Below are 21,571 nucleotides of genomic sequence, written 5' to 3' on the forward strand. Positions count from 1 at the left end.
CAGATCAGAGTTTAGATCTTTGGAGAAAAATGCATTTTTTGACTGAAACAGAAGCACGTAAGCTTTCATATTTTGTGTACTTAGAATTATTGCTTTATTTGTATATGTATATACATTTTGTGTTATTTTATTGCAGACACAGCGTCGAGATCGCTTGTCTCTCTCACCCCCGAAAGAACGAGCAATAATACTCGATACCCCAGCAGACTCACAGACTCCAGGAGCTACTTCAGCTCAGGGAACAGATGAAGAAAAGCCCAAGAAAAAGGGAGGATTCTTAAATAAAGGACGCAGCATCTTAAAGAAGTTTGCCAGGTAGCATATGGATCATGTTGCTTAATGGTCGGTGGACTACTCCTCTCAGTGCTGGAAATCTTACTCTGTGATAACTGGCATCATTTCACTTTTTCTGCAGAGAGAAATAGAAAATATTGTGAGTGACTAATGGAGATAAATTACGTATTTGGAAGGGCATCAGAGAGCCGATACATTTACCATCAGATTACCAGAGAAACCTGAGACCATTGCAAAAGTGTTTTAGAAACGGACCCCACTTGAAGGTGCTTCAACATAACTTACATGGACAAATAAATGAATACTTCCATTTGACACAATTATCATCACTACACTGATCGTTTGCCATATTCTTGCTTTCCATGAAGCATTTACATACTGATCCTGGACTTTTTATCACCTCAATATCATGCTCTTAACACATCCTACATCCATTAGGTGAAATTGTTTCACATGACTCACTAAAAAGGCTTTGTCATTCCACGCCATACTACATTTCCAAATTTCTTGCAATGACCAAAGGACCATTCCCAAAGAAAGGAGACAATGCCTGAGATACAAATCTTTGACCAAACAGCTCCTTTTACGGTGATCAAGATAGAAGCCAGCTGGACTTCAGTAGCTTTTTTTTTTTTGTCCCCCAAGTGATCACCAAACGTTGCTAGTCTGTTCAGTTTTTTTGTCCATGTACATCACACCAAACATTCTGAAGAGGAAGAGTTTAAAGAGAAAAGCATGAAACCTGGTACGCGTACTTCATGCTGAATGTTAATACCCGAGTAGAAGTGATTAGCTTCATTAGGCAAAGGTGTTTTCCCTACCACACACAAGCAAACATTTTGGCTTTTTTTTTAATTGGGTTCCTTTGCACCCCAGAATGTAAGCCTATCCCCTAAATGTAACCATTTTTATGATTCATGAATGTCAAGAAATCTATCAGGATGCTGCAGTAGGTAACAGTTATACATATGTTAAATAGACAGCCAACATGCAAGAAAGATAACCCTAATCACTGCAGTCTGCTGTCAACTGTGCATGGAAGAGTTCGTATTCCTCTCAGACTTGCACCCTGAAACATATAAATAACATTGTTCTGGAATTTTCTGATGGTGAAATTGTTTGCATGCACAGAAACAAGGACACAGTGAAATTCTCCAGTCATTTGAGTGGACTTCGCAGACTGCCTCAATCAAGGATAGTAAATGGTTGTGGAAAATTGACAATCCACATCGCATGAAAGGATGCAAAGTCACTCTTTTTGCATCATGGTGACATGGCAGTAACTTTTGACTTGCCGGTCACCAGTCAAGTAGCTTGATGTGCACTGCAGAAGAGCTTTCTTGTGTAAGAAGGTCAAAAACAAAGTGAGTGCCAGGTGTGTCTCAAGTGCTGGGAAAATATCTCAAGGGACAAAATTCTGCTCGCTGGCAGAAAAGCTTGGAGTGAAAAAAGAGAAGGGAATGAAAGTGTGCTGTTTCCACTGCACAATATTTTTTATGGAAACCAAAGTGGCATACATTTTTATATCTCTGCTACCACAAATGATCTGTGATATTTTTAGTAAAATAGTCGCACTTAAGATGCTTCATCCAGTGATCCAAAGAGACGACCAGAAAAAAGTTAGATACGTTAGATCTAAATAAGTTTTTCCATGATGGGAACAGATTTTGTTCTTACAGTTTCCTAGCGCCTGTTATTTTTTTCTATTTCACTCAGCGCCAGTTAAGTATAACAGTTTTAAGAATGACATTAGAAATAGTTTCCTTAAGATCTACCAATTTCATTCAAAATGTGTAAGCTGCTTTTCTCTATCAGTCCTTTACATAAATTTTGTGGGACCAGTTGGGTGATGTACTTCCTAAGGCGTTTTATCCTGCGTACTTGATATGAAAATCACTCAAAATAACAATAGAGCAGTTTTTTCTACTCATCATAAAATGTTTGGGTTAGTGACTCACAACTGCCCATCCCCAAGTTCTGTCAATGAATAGTTACTCCCCTGTTTGTGATAAAATCACTTGCTGTCCTTGGTCGCCACAATGTGTCTAACAATCAAATATTTAAGGACAAATGGGTTGTGTGTGGGTTGTGTGTATCTGCTACCTCCCCCTTTTTTTATTGAAAGCCGTGCCATGTGAAGATGTTTTGCATGTTTCTGTATATGCACATTTTAATGTTCATGGATATGAAAGAATGGTGAAAGAATGGTCATCAGAATCTCGTTCATTTATACATCTGATGATGTGAAGGATGATCTGGATTTTTAATATAAGGGTATGCTGCATGTACTTTTGGTCTTGTTAAAAATGTTTAGCATTATAGTGTTTTTTAAAAGATAAAGATTGCTTCCCATCATGCGTGTGTGTGTATATCAGGGTTCCCAGGTCCTTGCAAGGTCCTTTTAAGTCCTTTTATATTGAATTTTTGCCAAAAGGCCTTTTAAGTCCTTTTATTTGCCATGCGGTCCTTTCAAATTCTCACACAGGTCTTACATTTTCTCTGTGACCTTTTAAGTCCTTTTATCGATAAAATATTACCACAAATTTATTTCGGAGTCGACTTTGGCGCAAAATAACCGACGATTTTTCGCGCATGTTTTGTCTACACATCTGTACACACTAGTTGCCCTTTCCGTATTCGCAAAAACACTCTTTTTAAAAAGTCTTTAGAAACTTACTCTTTCTTGAACTTGATCTTCTAGTACTCTGTGCATAGCTCTATTTCTCTCTCTCTCTCTTCCCGTTAGAGTGTGCGTGCGAGAGAGAGACACGTGAATCTGACTTTTGTATTCAACCAAAGAATGGCTTTCAGGTTTTGCAATTATTATTACTTAGATTTCTAGAAAACTTGGAACATTAACGGTGTATGTTATCAGCGCGCTAAGGACTTTTTTAAGTTATCTAATCTAAATATGGCAGACAGGCATCAAAATTAACTCTTTGATTATTTATTACTAGAAATACATGTATTTGAGAACATAGAGAAGACACAGATCATAAATAATACATCTTTCCGACCACACAAGAGAAAAACATAAGCATTGATGACTGTCACTTAGGTCCTTACGAATGCATGAAAGGTCCTTTTAAGGTCCTTTTAAGGTCCTTTTTTGGCACCATCCCTGATCCCTGGGAACCCTGGTATATATATAAAGGACATTACCCCATGATTTCAAACCTGCACCTCATGTCACCACTTTTCCTAGTGCACTAAGGGCATTCTGAAATGACTGTAGTTAAGGCAAGTTTGCAAGTACAATGGCTTTTTTAGTTTTGTGGTAATGAAAGAGTATTTTGCAGCGTGTATGTGATACTTTTGCTAGTTTTTCGAAGTCATGATGGTTGGCAAAGCTAATATTTACTGCAGTCTTGTCCAAGCCATGCATGGATGATTTGATAAGGTCTTTTATAGAAGGAAAACAAATGCTTCTGTATTTTTTATACCTTCTGTTAAGAGGCCGAGAAGAAAGGTAATGTGAAATAGTTGACCTTGATAGAAGCTCAAAAATATGGAGGCTGTCAGACAGGACACAGAGTTAACTCCCACAACCACAACTTTCTGTTCATAAGATAACTTGGAAAATTGATAGTCCAGACTACACAAAAATCAACATTCTGTACACTATGTTTTATAGTTATTATCATGAGATAGCATGGTATATTGTGTAGTTTTCATAATTTTCTTTCTAAAGTTTTGTTAGTTAATCCGAAGTTTTCTGTCTCATAAATAATTTAAATAGATTTTTTTATTATAAACGCTGGATTAAAGAAAACCTTTGCCTTAAAAGTAAACCCATTTCCGTTTACAACTTCGCTTCAAAGGTGTGTGTAATTCCAGTGTCACCAATTTTGAACATACAAAAATAAACTGAAAGGGTAGAAGAACTTGATGCTTTTGCATAAGAAAGTATGTATGCTACATCTCAAGGAACTCTTCTGTATTAGCAGTGTATATAGACAAACATGTTTGACATTCATTGGAAATATTAGTATTTAAGTTGCAAAAGCAAGTCACTTAAAATGATAAGATGCACAGTTTTTTTGCAGACTTGGTTACTACAACCATTTCAGGTCAGTTCTATAATAAAATAATCAAAAATTATTTACTGTAACATGAAGAACTGTTGTGGAGCTTTTCCCTGTTTTGAAAATCTAATATTGATCGAGGTACTTACATCTTAAGCAAAAATGGCTAAGACATCTTGAGTTGCTTGCTCATGAACATTTTGTTGTCTGATTTAAAAGGATTTGTTCATTTGTATTTGCTGTGTTACTAACAAGTGAAAAATAATGTATTTGAGTGTTCACTATGTTCCTGGCTTTTTGTAGTAATCGTTATTTGTTAAGGATGTTTTTTTTAAAAACCTCAGCAGAAATATGTTGTCCCTCATTAAGCGTGCATTCACCAGCAAACAAGGCTCACGAGATGGTTGTATTTTGCTCTCCACTCATACACAACAGACCAAAATTAATTTTCTGGAGCGTTTTTTCATATAGACATCATTAAATATCATCTTTATAGATCTAAACAGTACAATGATAAAAAAAATATAAAAAAATTGATGTAAATGATGAACAGATAAGGTTTATAAAGCGGACAGAGAGGGAGCACAATCTGACAGTTATGAGAGAAATTGAGGAAGAAATGTGCTTTTAAACCTGACCAGAGTTGATGCAACGAAAAAAGGTGGGCAATAATTTTGAAACAGTGGTACCCACACCACACGAGCAGCACTCAATGAGGTCAAAGGCCAAAACAGAGACACGAGGAATGAAACAATTGTTATTAAATTTCTACGTCTGCTTCAAGGTGGCACTTCCAAAAATGTTTTGCAGCTGTGGAATGGCATTGAATTGTACAAAATGCTAAAAGTATAATACTAACATTAATTTGTGTTTTTACAATGGCCTGTTTGCCTGTGTTGGTGACCCTTAATGTTTCAGACAAGTGAGGCCTACATAACAGCAGACTGGCTAATGGTCAGTGTTAGGTATTGGCTGCAATATTATTCACCTTAATGGTTTGACCGTGTAACCAGTATCCTACCTACAGGCAGTACAACATATGGCATCAAGGGTATCTGAAGCTGTTTTCTGACTTGATCCCACCATGATACCCAGTTTCATAATTACCTGGTAATGTTTCATTCCTATGGCAGTACAGCGGAAACAATAGGATTAAGAGAATTGATAGAGAGAGGTTACGGAGTATGTAGAAGGGCCAAAACCTTGAGGCTCTTAATGAAAATCTTTGTCTACTTGCTTTGAATGGTAACAGATTTTTCTGTGGAAGGAGCTTGGACTGTGTCTTCTAGACTAGACATGATAACCCAGTTACACCACAACTGCTGTGACCACTAGTCCATGCAACCGTTCTTTTAAAATATATATATACACACCTAATAGACTTAGCTATATGGACATCAGCTTTTGAATTGATGTGAACTCAAGTATGTTTATTTTAGAACATTCTACATAAGTTGCTGTCACAATTTTGAGAAAGATTCACTGATTTTCCTGACTTTCTGCTAACAAGATAGTTTTCAGAATTACCTGTAGCTACAATCAATAGAGACAAATAACGGCATTAAACGAAAACTTCAGGCCTTTATCACATTTTATAACATTAAGGATTGAGCCTAAGCATATTTTGTTTGAAGTGACTTTGCTGTTGTATTGCAACTGCTGTATCAATACAGTGATACTATTGATTCCAAACTATGCTGCTCTTTGTAAAGCTTGTGTGTGTGAATTGAGGGGTGGGTCAGGTGAGTGAGTGAGAGATTGCTGGCTGTAATCTTCCAGACAGCCATGCATACAAGTCATCAGTAACTGTCAGCATGATCTGTGTGTGTGTGTGCAAGGGTTCATTGCATCCTGGGTTTGAGGGAATGTGGTGTAGCTTGGTGAGGCACCAAACAGGTTGCTGGTTTGAGGCTTTCCCCGGCCCCAGACCAGAAATATGTACCTGTTGTCAGGAAAAGTGTGAGCTAGGGTTGGGCTCAGCCTTCCAAGTGCCCCGGGGGTGGTGAACCACTTACAGGTCACTTCCCCTTTAGCCATTTATAGGCTTTGTAATCCTTAGCTTTTGTTATGTTCTTAAACATGTCATCAGTACACACATCTGCCAAAGCTTACAGCATCCACATGCATGAAGTATTTTGTGTCCTCATGCAGTGGTTAGAGGAATAAGTGTGTGAAATGAAGTAAGTGGACTTTACGAAGGTGTTGTAATGACAAGTCGAAGGTTCATTATTTATTTACGCAGGTATTGCATATTTAGGAACCATTTGTTTTTTCCGTTACACTCTTGATTTTCAACTTTCGGTCTGTGACCTCTGCAACTGCTGTTTGTGACCTTTGACACCAAAATGTAGTTAGTGATTTTGCTATCGCTGGCTGCATGTACTACATAGTGCCTGTGGTAAACCCTTGTGTTCTGCAGATCACACGCTCTTATGCTCATGGAAATAAATTTATTTTCACAAATTGGAAAAATAAAAGAAGAGTGAAAACAACTGCTGTTTGTCTTGTGCGTGAAAGCTGCATTGTCGCTGCAAGCCATTGATTACAGGTGAGAGGCAACAGTAAGACAAGACAACCTCAGAAACAGAGCAAGGATGGACAGACAGAGAGTTGCATTGTGAAAGTCATGGGTGGATGGAGGCAGCGCCTGAAGTCCTATATGGCAGATTACAACATTCTGAACCTGACAGAACGTCTCTGTAATGTAAATCGCTCTTGATCCTGGTCAATGAAGGTGAAATCGTGTAGCTTGTAGAAAAGGCACACTGTGATAGACGACAACCCGCAAGGCCACGTGTACGTGTGTGTGTGTACAAAGCCAGGTAGGTTGGAGATTAAGTCACGTGACAAGTAACCAATCACAAGGCTCGGGTAAGGTCCTTACATAACAATGTTTTAGGAAAAATAAATTCGAGTCCGGCCCCAGTGGCGTTGGCGGCGGCAGCTTGTCACATGAATATGAGAATCGAGAGATGATCATCACTGATCATGTCTGACTGTTAATACCAGAGACTTATTTGTCATGTGGCGGTGATGAGTTTACTGACCCACCCGCCATAAACATGTGACGAGAAGTTGAAAAATGTGAGTTAACCTTCAAAACATTTTAATCTGACTTGGACAGACGAAGACAAAATTTGCCACAAAACCACTCAGTTGCTTTGTGCCTGTAAACCATTTAATTTGAGAGAAAACATGCATTCCAAACTTTCCTACACTATTTTTACACCCGTACATTTGTAAAGGATGTACATTGAAAATGGACTGCATGCACTTTGAGGATCTGCCCACACTAGTCACAAACGAAGATGTTAATCGAATTGTAAAGCTAATAAAATACACTTTAAAAAATTGAAACAATATGTTATATGGGATTTTTACTTCATACTTCTGTAAATTAGGGACGATTACTATACTTATCAAATTTCTCTCTATATATATATATTTTCTATTAAAATGTTTTACTCTACATTTCTCTGTTTATTAGGGAAAGTTATGAATAAAGTATATTAAGTACAATCTATACTATATATATGTGTGAGTGTGTTTTTCTGGAGAGCTCATTTTTCTTATCGGAAGTGACATGAGGCGTGTTCACTGTTCTTTTTAACATAAACATTCTACTATAGCCAACCCTAACACCACAGAATGTCAAAAATACACAGGTCTCCTGGTGAAGGACATGGACCCCAAAAACTCGAAAAAAATGTTTCATATTCTTTGTGTCACAGCTGTGTAATCACGGACCTTCTGATGTCGAACGACATGATATAAAACTAACGACGGCTAAGAAAATACACGAGGCGATCTACAGTCTCCACCACCAAACCAAAAGTCCAGTAGACTAATGGCCGTTGGGGCAGTGAACAAGCATTTCCCCTAGTCTAGAGCATATTTTGGAGAGATCAGAAACCCATGATCAGATATCCATAATGGGCAGCTGCTGGGTGGATAGTGGGGTTAGGTGGAGGAGCTTGTTTTGAAATACAAAGCCGACAGCAGTCCATCGTATCTGTAGTCTGCAAATGCAGAACTAGCTTACTTACAACTCGTCAGTAGTCATCACGAATGTCATTTTGTTGTAAGCTTTGCCATTTACAAAATGATTGCAATTGCAATGTTATCCTTTTTTTTGACAACAGGAATCAAATCTCAAAGCCCAAAGTTCAATAAGTCCTTTGAAATATTTCCCCACAACCATCGATGACCGGTCGAAGATGGCCATATTTCAAAGCCAGACTTCATATCTGTTGCAAATTTAAGCGATGGACACATTGACAGGCGCAACCACAGATATATTTTGCTTGAGGGCATCCGGCAGGATCTCAAGATGGAAGAAGGCATTGCCCCACGTGTAGGTGGCAAACACTACCATAGGCACACCCAGGGCGCTGACCATGAAGCCGCTCAAAACCTGCGCCAAGAAAAAAAGAGAGAAAATTTTAATTCTTATTGTTTTATTCTCTTTCTCTGAGACACACCAGATGACATGACCACAGGAAATAAAGGGTTACTCTTTAAACATGGGAAGTTGTCTCCATGACATCGTGAGCTAGCACGTTCCTGAAAGGCCGTTACAGAAGGTTTCTTTTCCACCAACAATTCATCCTCTCCTCCAATCCCCCCAAAACAAAAAACCCCACGAGGGTAGGAAGGGCATTAAAGTCATGTCATCTGGAAAGTCTCCAAGAAAGAGAATTTACAATAAAAATTTCCTTTCTTCTTTGACGATACCTGATGACATGACCGTAGGACAGGGGTAGGAAACCTTTTTTCCTCCAAAGGCCGTTTTGATGTTTTGACATCGGGCCACAAATGTCTACCTAAAAATTAGCCTGATATATATCTGGTCAAGCTGTAGTTTCACCGCCGTGTATTAGCACTTTTGTAACTTGTACAACCCCAGCCTTCCTGGCACTGCTGTCCTCTGAGTCACCACAATTCGTATGAAATAGAAAATTCAAAGTTAAGGAAACTGACCGCAAGTGCAATAATTAAGTTCTAGCAAAAGCTATTGATCCCCAATGTTTACACCAATAAAAGACCAGTAAGGCGGCGCTTTCTGAATTACCGGAAGTCAGTAGCGAATTGCCATGATGGCAACAGGTCTTAGTGCTCAATGAACGGTCTAGGAAGTCAGGATAGAACATGCTAAAACACGGAGACAGCTTTATTTCTGATGCAAAAAAGTCATCTTCCTCCCTACTTTCCACTGCTTCAGCGGCTTTAGAAGAAGCCAACCCCGCACAAAGCCACCCGAGAAACATCCGCACCTTGTGATGAAAACAAAATGTCCAGGCGCACTTGACGAAGAAGAGGTCGGCGCACAAAGCAAGCGACGAGTGCAGGAAAAAACAGAAAATTCTCGCCTTACCTGAGGCAGATGTCGATCCCACCTGAGGCAGGGTCGTCATTTCAAACTTTCTTCTCCGCTCGTCAGACCAACGAGCACAAACATCACACAGCCGGTAAAACGTACTGCACGAGCACGCATGCACCCAGGGAGTGAGTTGTCCAACGACTTCATCCACCCACAACTAAAATGTTTGTGGTGTCCTTACAGAAGACATAACGGCAGAGAGAAACACCAAGCACAGTGAAGACAATGTCTCTGCTTCCTGTTCTTAATGACAATGAAGTCTTCCAGAGCGAAGAAAGGATTTGTTGAGGGAAGGATAGTCACACTTGCGAAATCTGAAGACAGGTAACGGCAACTTGTGAGTCGGAGACCAAGTATCCTGTTTCCATGTCAGTCAGAGGTGGATGGTTGGGGAAACAAGTAAACAAGTCTCTGCTGCACGAGAGAAAAAGGCGGGTAGAGCAGAGGACACAGGACACCCACGGGTGACTACCCCAGCACGTGGTTTGAGAGCAGAGTAGCAAAGCTCGAGGCTGAACACCATTGTAACCATGAAATAACTGCTGTAATGGCTTTGTTTTCACCTAGACATCTGTCAGAGAGAGGTGGGAGAGGGACTCCCCGCACGCGAGGCACGAGCTAGCTCGCTGTCAGGGAGACAACTTTCGATGGTTCAAGAGCAATTGTAACCCTTTATCTCCTGTGGTCATGTCTTCTGGTGAAGTCAAAGAAAAACAATTAAACGAAACTTCTCTTGTTTTATATTTCTAAGAGAAAGGAATAACAAGCAGAAAGGAAAGAAAGAAACAGAGAGCAGTGAAAGCATTCTGCTTTTCTGGATCCCCCGTACAACAAAATTTGTAATGAAAGTGTTGAAAAAATTATTTAACTAGATAAGATAGTGTATAATGAGGGTTAATGAGATGTTTATCAGTAAGTTGAAACACCAGACATCCAGTCCCGTGGCACTACTACTAAATTTAAAAAAAACAAAAACATTTTATGATATGAACAGTTCCGTACAAAGGATTAAAAAGAAAACCCAGCAAATGATTACGTGTCAGAAGAGAAATAATAAACCTTTAATTAAATAAGACTTTGAGAGTGGTCATTATGAAACAGAGGTGTAGAAGGTGCTACTGATGGAGCTGAAGCAGCACTCACCATGTCAATGACTTTGACAGTGCCAGACGCAAAGACTATGGCGTTGGGTGCCGTTGCCACGGGCAACATGAAGGCCAATGACGAGGTAATGGCGACAGGGACCATGAAGAACAATGGACTCACCTCCATGGACAGGGCCTTGAAAGAGCATTTCACAACGAAGTTTACACAATAATCCTGCCATGGAACCTTACATTCTTTTCGAAATTCGAACATTAGAAACAAAAACAATAAATAGGCATGATGGCTGCCAACAAAGTTATCTATCAGTTTATCATTTCTTTGATTACTTGTTATAATTTGTTTTGGCTGTTTTTCTCTCTTATCTTCTTAATTTGTAATCAGTTAATTGTATCATTTATTCATTCCCCCACTCACTCATCCAAACACCCGTTCTTTCTCACTCTTCATTCTATTTTTTTTTTCCATTAATTTATTTCTACACTCACTGATTCACTCACGCACATCTTTCTTTCCTGCTGAATGACTAGAGATTAAGTATTTGCAAACACATTGTCATGGTTACTCTCCACAAACATGTGAGTGACCAGCACTGACCATCTGGGCAACTATCGGCACCAGCAGGGTGGTCAGAGCTACATTGCTCATGATCTGAGTGGCGGACACCACGATGTAGCAGATGATGATCAGTGTCACCCAGGGGCCAAGGTCGCCCAAGTTCCGCAGATTGTCGCCAATCCACTGAGACAACCCGGATGTCTGTACAGAAACAAACTGCAGGTATCATTATCCAGAGAATAATTAGTGAGGAAATAACTGAGTGAAGGTCAATTCTACTGGTAGGTAAGGTAGGCAGTGCTCAGAGACTTGCACGGGACTGGGGGTGGCAGAACTTGTTTATTATTCCAACAACAAAAACAACACATCATCATCATCATGAAGAAATGTACAACTTCACTGTCCGTTCTACAGATATCAGAGATTGGGAAACGACTTTCCTTGCAGTCAGCAAGACCAGAACCGTGGACTACATAAGTTAACAAACAGAAAATAACTTTTATTTTGGTTACAGACACAGGTAACATATGTCGACATCACCAATGGCTCGTTTAGAAAGGAGAAGTTTACCTGTGAAGCTTTGGCTATGGCGAAGCCTCCTCCCACCAGAAGGAAGAGAGACCATGGAATCTTCTGGTGCAAGACCTTCCAGTTCAGAAGAGGCTCAAGACGCTTGCGGGGCAAGTGAGCTGCGAAATAAGTGGATTTAAACAATAATTTTATGTTTAAAATGAGGGGAAATAATAATTAAGTAACAATTATTGAAATTAGTCTGCTTTATGATATTTTGTCAACAGGATTCAATGATTTTATCTATGCAAGCTAGCAGAGAAAGACGGCGATGAGAGGAAGACAAGCAAGAAATGTAAGACAAAAACAAGAGACATTAGATGATGAAGGCCTGTCCATGTGATTAATTTAATTCACTTTCAGGAGAAAAAAATGGAAAGGTGTTGACGACTAAAATGTTCGGTTTTATTTTGATGACATTTGTTGGCCTCAGGTTATGAAATCAACAAAAAGGTATTTACTGAGAAACAGTTTGGTCTGTCGGAAAAGAAAATGCTAAAGTGATTGGGTCCTGGGTGTGTGACAATCGACACGTGTACTGTGTAGGTATTACATCTCTGGAACTACACTAAAGGTACGTGTGTCTGTGTAGGAGTGTGTGGATGTCCAGGATTAATTCAGGTGTGAGGGAGAAGTGGATGCCACTCACCACCTCGCTTTTGACGAAACAGAATGTCTGGAAGCGACGAGGGTATAAAAAACATTAGCACCGCCACCAACAAGGCAGGTGTGGAGTCACTGACAGAGCTACAAACATAGGCGCACACACACAACCATACACAAACCATACACACACACAACCACACACACACACACGTACACACACACACACGACACACACCTCTGTTATGTCAATATACTTTCGCAATTTCCGTTGATGCTTCAGTCTTGAAGACATTAATGGCATACGCCTTCGGTATTTTAGAAGGTGAGAAGGATAAATCAAACTGTAATTTCTTGTATTGCTTAACATTGTAGACTGACTGGAAATGACCTAGTAATTACATAGTAATTACACTCTCATTACTGTGGTCTTAAAGAATCAGAAAATTAAAAACAAACTTCTCTTACTCCTCTAATAGAGCACTGGAGTAAGCTATCGACACAAAGACTGTTATCTTTACTTACTCTTTCTGAAACAAGTTGCCCCAGCCCCGGCCTCTCCCAGATCACGTGATATCCACAGCACACCAGCAGAAAAACAAGATGGCCACCGTGCCCTCCGCGTAGCTGCAGGACGAACAGAGAATACATTAGTTCACTGTAGGCAGGCAGGAATAAAATACTGACAGACATGTGTGTTAGTGTCAGACTAGCATGTAGACAGTGTCTACATAGTATCGTGTAGCTGTGATAGATGACAGCATCATATAGACAGTGTCTACCATAGTATCGTGCAGCTGTTATAGATGACAGTATCATGTAGACAGTATCTGTCAGTAGACAGTATCTATGATAGCACCATATAGACAGTGTCTACAATGCTATAATGTAGACAATATCTATGACAGTATCATATAGACAGTATCTGTGTCGGTAGCAGTAACAGTCAATGCCTTGAGTTGTTTATTACTTGCAACGTGTTCTACAGGACAGTCACAACTCACCTGATTGACCCTAGCTTCCGATATTCTTCCTTCAGCATCGCCGTGGTCCTCTTCTGCAGGTTGCTGGTGGCGTCCCTGTTGTTCCGGGAGAACAGACAACTGCAGCAACCGCTGGAAGACAGAGCGACACACACAACTCAGAGACAAACACTCTGTGGGTTCTACAAGATATGTGACACGTGTCAGAAGCTCTCCACGACAGACAATTATTTGTCAGTCACTACATCAGTTCACTGATGCCCAGACCTGGAGTCGAGTTACCATCTGAGAGCTAAAACCATTAAATTATCGCAATGCGTGTTCACACAGGAAAACCACATTCCTCACAAAGTCATTCAGTGCGGGGTCGTTGCTATGACAACGTTTCTTTGATATGTACTCGAAGCTGTTGAAATGCTTAAGAAATTAATGGAACCAGTGTCTGGACTGATCAATCCAAATACACGTAGGGGAAAAATGAGAAGTGGGGAGCAGTCACTGGGAGTTTTTCATTGAAATAAAAGTTATTGTGAGTTAACTTGTGAAGAATTTGTCTCACGCAATATTTTTAACATTGATCTACTAACTGACTATGACAAGTGAATAAATACACAAATAAAGAAATAAATACTCATGACTGCACACTTGCACCGGAGGAAGAGAATCTGGAACCAGATCCACGCCATGAGGATGAGCAAGGCGGACAAAGGGAATGCCAGAACCATCCATGAGGTGAAGTTGATGGGGTTGTCTGTCTCGTAGTGCTGGTAGAAGCTGATGGACAGAGTAAGTAAATCGTTTGCCTGTTCATTCCTAAAGTTTGTTTAATGTGGCTGCGCGAACTCCCGAAAGCAAAAGGGTTAAGGCGATAGAACGAAACTGTAGTCTGAGTTTGTCACAAAGACAGGAAATCCTAATGACAAATGAGAGAGAGAGAAGGTTAGTTGGTGGGTGTTTTACCTTTCAGAAAGAAACATTAAAAAAAAACCAACCAACCAACTAAGCAAACAAACAAACAAACAAACAAACAAACAAACAAACAAACAAACAAGCAAACAAACAAACAAACAAAATAAATGGCCTCATCCAGAGACAAAGGACATGTTCGGGAGGCGAGATTTGAACCAACTATCTTCAATCACTGTTTTGGTGACAGGTTTTACTGCTGAGTCAGCAGACCACCTGATTGAGTGAATGAGTGAAAACGTGAGTAGTGGTGGCGGTGGTGGTGGTGGTGGTTGTGGTGTCGCTTACGTCTTTGTCAGTCCGAGGAAAACGACGTTGGTGCCGGTGCCGATGAGGGTGGCGGTGCCGCCGATGTTGGCCGACATGGCGATGGACAGGTACATTGCTTTCCCCAGACGCTGGACCGACAACCGCCTCTGACGCGCATTCCCTCCCTTTGTGTCCTTGCTGCTGTCGTCCAGCTGGCCACTGCCCAACAGGGGAGTTCAGAGGTCACTCGAGGACATGTTGGGGAACGTGTAGTTAGTAACGTAGGCTATAGAGAAGAGCGTTGTAACGGTCAAAATACACACATTACACATCCGAGGAATTACAACAAAACTCCGACACACACAAACAGACGATCTCCAGTGAATTACATATTAAAGTCTGGAGTAGAACTCACTTACAAAACCATTTTGTCACGAAATAGCCTGTGATCGCCTCACTACACATCTGACCTCTGACCTCTCGCTACACACGTGCATGTATTACAGGGGAGGGGGGATGAGTACGCAGATCCTCCAGCTTTGTGTTCGACTAAAGTCAGAAACATAAAAGCAAGAGAACTCCTTCATACCTCGCTGAATCTTCGGCTCCTTTCGCACTTCCAGTGCTGTCATCTACAAAGACACTAAAATGGTGGATGGGATGAGTGTGGCAACAAAGAAACATACGCCTTCAACATTTTCCTTTGTTTTTTTTTTTTTACTCTCGTTCCTTTGTCTTTTTATTTACTTTTCGTTTCTTTTTCTTTGTTTCCGACACAGTGTCTAGAAGGAGGATTTTTTTAAAATAGCAAAATGAGGCAGGACAAAACCAAAACAGAATTTCCTTTACAGCAATGTACACTGTAATTTTTGTTGTCATTTTGACATCAACAGAAAAGTTGCAAGTGATAAGATATTAACCCCTAAAAATTAAATAGCACTGGTGGCAAGGTAGTTAAACGACTGTAGTGATGATAGGAATTGACAACGAGAAAAATACTTGCTTTGCGAGCATGTCGTCTGACACCACTGGAAGGAAAGATTCAGTTTTAAAAACCTTTGTGGCTGCAGCCTCACCTGAGTTCCGTGTCCTCTCTGCCCTCAGTGTCCTGCGCCATCTGCACCTGGTCCAGCACAGCCTGCACGATGGGGATCATCATGGCGGTGGTGGCCGTGTTGTTCATCCACATGGACAGGAACCACGTGACCAGCATGGTACCCAGCAAAAGCCTGCAGTGGCGAGTATAACAGTTTTACATCCACCCGAGATACACTTTGTCATAAAGTTCTCTGGCGCATGGCACTCTAATGACAGGTGAGACAATCGACAATGTTTATTCTAGTCACTTGTCTATTCTATGCACGCGTACAGACAGACACACACACACACCAACGTGGCTGTGTTCCCACGATGTTGAGTGCAAACAGAGCGATGCGTTTGTGGAGGTTGTGCTCCTCCAGGGCGATGGTGACCGCCAACCCGCCGAACAACAGCAGCGACGCGTCCTGCAAAAAATGAGTCGTAAACAGCAGACGACACTGAGCTTGGAACTTTCGCTATAGCCATTGCTTGAACTTTAACCTCCTAGTGGACCAGTCGCAACAAAGAGTCGCAAACCTCGTCCCACGTTCAATGCTTTTCGAGTTTTTAATAATAATAATAACAACAACAACAACAATAAAATAATAATAATTGTGCCTTGAGCAGTCCCGGTTACTGTGCCTCTAGTATATGTACAGTAGATATACACTATTATGATGTTATTCAAATCATTATATACATTATTCAAATCTCGCAAGATGGCGGGGCCAGGTAAGACAACTCACACTGAAGTAGGTGGCAGACACTTTATCTGCTGGCATGACCCCCATCATGGGAAAGAGAACCACGGGCAGGAGGGACGTCACCGCCATGGGCAAAGCCTCCGTGATCCACAAAGCCGCCATGACGAAGATGACGTAAGCACACTTGGCCTCCTGCACGTGACACAATGCTAATGACGAGGGTTTATTACTTACAGGTCATTTACCACGGCTTCTTTCCCTTTCTTATCATCAGTTGTTCATTAATTGCACAATTTCCTGACCAGCTGTTACACAAGATCACAAGTATTTACTGTTGTCAAGGTAACCCTGTGATTGCACAAACTACAGATAATCTACATTGTGCCTCGCGCTACTCCTATAAATTATTTATTTGCGTGTTTTGCCCGGCACTTCTGCCATAAATTATTTAATATTATGCAGGTATGTATCTCTATTAGACAGCGATTGTCCCTACACGTACCTCCGCGACCACACTTGAATTTACTGATTTATAACCAGACCCTTTGAAGCAATACAAACACGTATTACTGTATTGATATCATTGCACGTGCTGGAGTCTTCAGTTTACCAATCTGCCAAATACCCTTCTAAGTGATTAATTTCCAGTTAACAACTGCACTTGCTTATCGAGAGATCCGGGTGTCGCCCCGTGTACCTGTGTGTTAATGATGAGCGGCAGTGGTAGGAGAACTAACGGGATTAACACCACCACCACCGTGTACCACATCGACAGCAGCTGTCGCAGCGGTGACATGGTTTGGGACATCTCCACCTCTAACGATGGCGCTGCCATCAGACGATCGTTTGCTCAAATTATTTTCATGGGGTCGTGAAGGGCCTGCAAGAAGAAGCAGAAGACCGTAGATCGCACAGCAAATACAGTTTATCAGTCAGTCAGATGGTAGAGTGTCTCGGTCAGTAGAATCAAAACTGTTTTAGACCATACAAAAAAGTTTACCTGTCACTCAGAGAAATAAAAATGTTTCCGATAAGGACGAAGTGATCCATGATGAGCTAAAAGCTTTCCACTTCTGCACACTTCTAACATTGAATAACCGGTTGTCTGAATGTTTTCGTGTGTTGAACGTCCTCACACAGTGAGCTGAATTTCAATCTGTTCCATGTGTGGCCTTATTTCAACTTATTACGACTTGTTATGACATAATTCACAATTCTAAACCACACACAGACATGCTCAACAGATAAAACACTCGTTTAGAACACGGGTGGGGAACGTTCAGCCATCAGGCCCTATGGTCAAGCGAAATCATGTCGTCCGGCTCGCCAAGGCAACCGCATATTTCAGTAAATGTATAAGCTTTTTCTCATATATTTGTACACCCCAAGCCGAGGGCAGACTACTTCCGGTTTGATGTTGCTGGTAGATACGCTATTCTTGGACCACGTCAGCTCCTACAGTACATGTGTAACATGTGTAGACACATTGTAAATGCAATGAACTCCTCTATGAGGGGAGGTGTGTAGTATTGTGTAGCATTGTGTAAACGGTCTTTATTATTAGTAATGTACTTTCACTGCATTATCACAGAAATTATATGCATTAGGGAGAAAAGGTTTTGTTATTCTATACTGTCTCTTCTAGAAATTTTCTGAGTACAATAAATACAGACTGTTATGACAGGTGAATGTTGTCGTACACATGAATATAATTAAGCATGACTGAGGTTGATAACTTGGTTAATGCACAGCACGTGATCTCACTTTGGCATGCATGACCGTTGACAAGAGATACGAGTCCAATGACAGGGTCAGAAATGAGGGTCACGTGTGGTTTTACCCAATGACCCTTTGTCGTCTTGTTTGTGTGACAGACGTACTGACAGATAAACAAATACAGCTGCACGAACTTTTCGTGCTACGAACGTGTGTTCTACACTTAACTCTTCAACAATAATAATAATAATAGGAAGAAGAAGAAGCGCATGAGCATGATAATGAAACCTGTTCTCAGCGGTTGAAAACAAAAACAAAAAATAAACTGACATGGACACCATACGAAAACAGAAGGATAGCCACCAGTCCTGACAAGTAATAAAAGATAAAGACACAAAGAGTCATGCTTAACAAACATTCATGACTGACAGCGAGTCCCGTAAATCTGTGGAGGGAGATGAGAGGACGGAGTCTCCAACAGACTAAAAAGTGAGAGAAGGGGTTAGACAACGGACTAGCATCACGTGGACTGTTGTTAGGAGTCATGCTAATGGAATGGATGTGTCTTGAGTCCACATTTAAAGGATTCAATGTTGGGCAGGTGGCGGATACGGAAAGGGAGAGAGTTCCAATTGTTCTCTGCACAACAACTAAACATCCTGTGGCCATAATTATATATATGTTGTTGTTGTTGTTGTTGTTGTTGTTGTTGTTCTGGTGACAGGAAGAGTAAGGAGACGATCCTCACTCGAGGAGAGGTGATGTCTAGCTGGGATGTAAGGGAAGAGCAGTTGAGAGAAATAATCAGGGCAGGTGCCAGCAAAGAAATAAAACAGCACGGACACTTTGTACTGGATGCTAGAACGGACAACGAAGGAGAGGGGTGGCTGGTCACGTGTCCTAGCTCTAAGCACCAGACGTGCAGCAGACTTTTGTACTTTCTGGAGTTTGTGAAGAAGGTATCCAGGTTTGGTAGCGCGTGTAGAGAGAGTGTGACAGATGGCGCTGATGTTCCGTAGCTCATGACGGGCAAACTGACCGACACCTGTAACTTCTCTATCACTAAATATCTTGCTGATTTTTTCCAGATTGTAACCTACTTAAAACCTGATTTACACAGCAGTGTTTAAGTCCACATTGAGCGAGTTGTGCACTTTGCCCGTGCTCATTTTTAAACCCGTTAACAGGGTACACAGTGGAACTCTGACCTTTCCAATACCAACCGTGTCACTGGTAGTCTAGGTGCTTAGTGGTTTTATTTCTCATGCATTCTGTCTTCTCTCTCCTTGTTTAAGACATAGCACAGACAGTTAGTACTGAATGCGAGAACAGATGGGTAGCCAGTGTAGAAAATGAAGGAGTGACATGGTCCCGTTTCCTAGCTCCAAGCACCGATGTGAACATTTTTGCCAGCGTGGAAATGAACCAACAAGGAGACATTCACCTCGTGTGAGGTACATGCCATCTACACTCCTACCCTCGTAAGTAATGCAGCTGAAATATCAGAATAGTAACTTACCCACTTCATGATGAATTCAATATTGTAATCACTTTGGCAACCGTGAATATGGATTGCAGAAACAATATATTTACGAAAAAAAAAACACAAGCAGAAAAAAAGGAAAAAACAGCAGAATTAAGGAAGACCAAACGAAAAACAAACAAACAAACAAAAACAAACAAACAAAACCCCCAAAACAAAAACAAAAAACTAATAAAAAACGAAAAATAAAGGAAGAAATAAGTTTTGTTTCTCCACAACTGATATGGCGACAGACCCGTAAGGTCAAAGTCTGTCATGTCCACTCAACTGAAAAGAAAAAATTAGAAGCAAGAGAGGAAATGAATCTGGAACAACACAGACTTACTTTTGAGTTTCTTTTCGGAATCGGCAATGATATACAAACTTTCGCCTCCTCCGTTTTGCACAGACTCGGCATCATCCTTGTCCATCGTTCTCTCGAGAGGTCGGCGTCCGAGTGAAACGTGTTTTCTCAACGGTCCTCACACGGGTGGTCGTCCTGTCGTCCCCCCTCGGGCCGATGACCAGCACAGACCAGCGAGAAAGGGAGGGCGTGGGGCTGCACCCAAACAACAAGCTTTATCTCAGCACTCGGTGCACCACGTGAGGCGACATCGACTGTAGTCGTGGATGAAAGCGACCCCTCAGTGGAGTGAAGATCCTCGGTTGCTAGAAAAAATATTTGTGTCCCTGGAGGTGGCTCACGTGAACTAATGTGGGTCGCCCCGTGATAAAGGCGCATCCCACCACAGTTTTGACGGTTTGAAGTCACACTTGCGAGGACGTTTAAAAATAAAGCTTGCTGATACCAACGGCTTACAAATGTCCAGCAGGTTCACTTTCCTTTGGTGTGGTATCTTATACAGATCTTAGTATCTTATAAAGATACCACGGAAGTATTTAAGTTTAATCAGGATTGGTGGTAAACAATGCGCACTAGCAACTAAACAATAGGATATCAACACTGAATGATAAACAACATTATCGTCTTGGCATAATAACAAGCTTGAGGTGAGATAATTCAAGAACGAAACATAAAGTCTCACTACTTTGTTATTATATAGGTATGTACAGCACTTGGCCTACTTTATTACATAGGTATGTATAGCACTTGGCCTACTTTATCATATAGGTATGTACAGCTGTTAGTATACATCTTTATTATAAAGGTATCTACACCTGTTGGCAGTGCACACATTGCAAGTGTCATTTATTTGAATTATTTATTTGAAAAGTCACCCTCGACTCCGTTTTGTATCGCATAACACTAAGCGAAGAAAATTGAGTGAAGTACATTTGCATAATTAACCGTCTTTAATAAGTAGAGCAGCCCACACAGACGACACCACGCCCGTCATGGTAACTGTCACCAACGTTGTCGGACAACGCATTTATTTCGGTTGAAACTCTCGTACAATGAAAACAAATTATCATCGAGAACGACAATGATAGGTATAGACATCGTCACCAAGGTCTGTCCCCTCTGTGACGGAGGCCTGGGCCCAGATGCTCGGATTGCTGCTAGGTGTTACATGACGGTTAACACGAAATTCCTCTTGTAAACAGCTCGCAGACTATCAGCAGGTAACTGCAGTTTGCTCACGTGACTTCTACAGTCCACACCAGATCACACCCGGTGTTGGTTCTGGTGTCTGACAGTGCACTCGGGGTGGCTTTAACCTCATAGGACAGTGCACTCGGGGTGGCTTTAACCTCGTAGGACAATGTACTCGGGTGGCTTTAACCTCGTAGGACAGTGCACTCGTTCGCTGTCACCATCTCCGGACAACGCGAAGTCCCTAAAGCAGGGGTGGGTA

The 21,571-nt window shown here is 41.1% G+C and overlaps 2 protein-coding genes across 2 annotated transcripts in view; one reads left to right on the top strand and one right to left on the bottom strand.

Moving 5' to 3' along the window:
• LOC112561469 (RIMS-binding protein 2-like) overlaps positions 1-2,658 on the top strand; it is a 28,301-nt gene extending 25,643 nt beyond the window's left edge. The window contains exon 19 of the mRNA XM_025233989.1: positions 137-2,658. Coding sequence (XP_025089774.1) covers positions 137-319 — 183 coding nt within the window. The 3' untranslated portion in view covers positions 320-2,658. The remainder of the gene's footprint in view (positions 1-136) is intronic.
• Positions 2,659-8,445: 5,787 nt separating this feature from the next.
• LOC112561470 (solute carrier family 13 member 2-like) lies at positions 8,446-20,536 on the bottom strand. Its single transcript, XM_025233991.1, has 16 exons — positions 20,101-20,536; positions 17,214-17,396; positions 16,559-16,708; positions 16,122-16,237; positions 15,809-15,961; positions 15,322-15,375; positions 14,772-14,951; positions 14,163-14,291; positions 13,539-13,649; positions 13,127-13,161; positions 13,060-13,096; positions 12,581-12,678; positions 11,932-12,050; positions 11,401-11,562; positions 10,843-10,980; positions 8,446-8,733 (listed from the first exon to the last, which is right to left on the bottom strand). The coding sequence occupies exons 2-16, from the start codon at positions 17,349-17,351 to the stop codon at positions 8,578-8,580; spliced, it is 1,776 nt and encodes a 591-aa protein (XP_025089776.1). The 5' UTR covers positions 17,352-17,396; positions 20,101-20,536; the 3' UTR covers positions 8,446-8,577.
• Positions 20,537-21,571: the final 1,035 nt, after the last annotated feature.

The sequence above is a fragment of the Pomacea canaliculata genome, linkage group LG4 (genome assembly GCF_003073045.1).
Source record: "Pomacea canaliculata isolate SZHN2017 linkage group LG4, ASM307304v1, whole genome shotgun sequence".
NCBI lineage: Eukaryota > Metazoa > Mollusca > Gastropoda > Architaenioglossa > Ampullariidae > Pomacea > Pomacea canaliculata.

Coding starts and splice junctions, on each gene's coding strand:
- LOC112561470 (XM_025233991.1), bottom strand. CDS start 17,351: ATGGCAGCGCCATCGTTAGAGGTGGAGATGTCCCAAACCATGTCACCG. Junction 16,709..17,213: donor CGCTCATCATTAACACACAG/GTACACGGGGCG, acceptor TGTCACGTGCAG/GAGGCCAAGTGTGCTTACGT. Junction 15,962..16,121: donor GTGGGAACACAGCCACGTTG/GTGTGTGTGTGT, acceptor TCGCCACTGCAG/GCTTTTGCTGGGTACCATGC.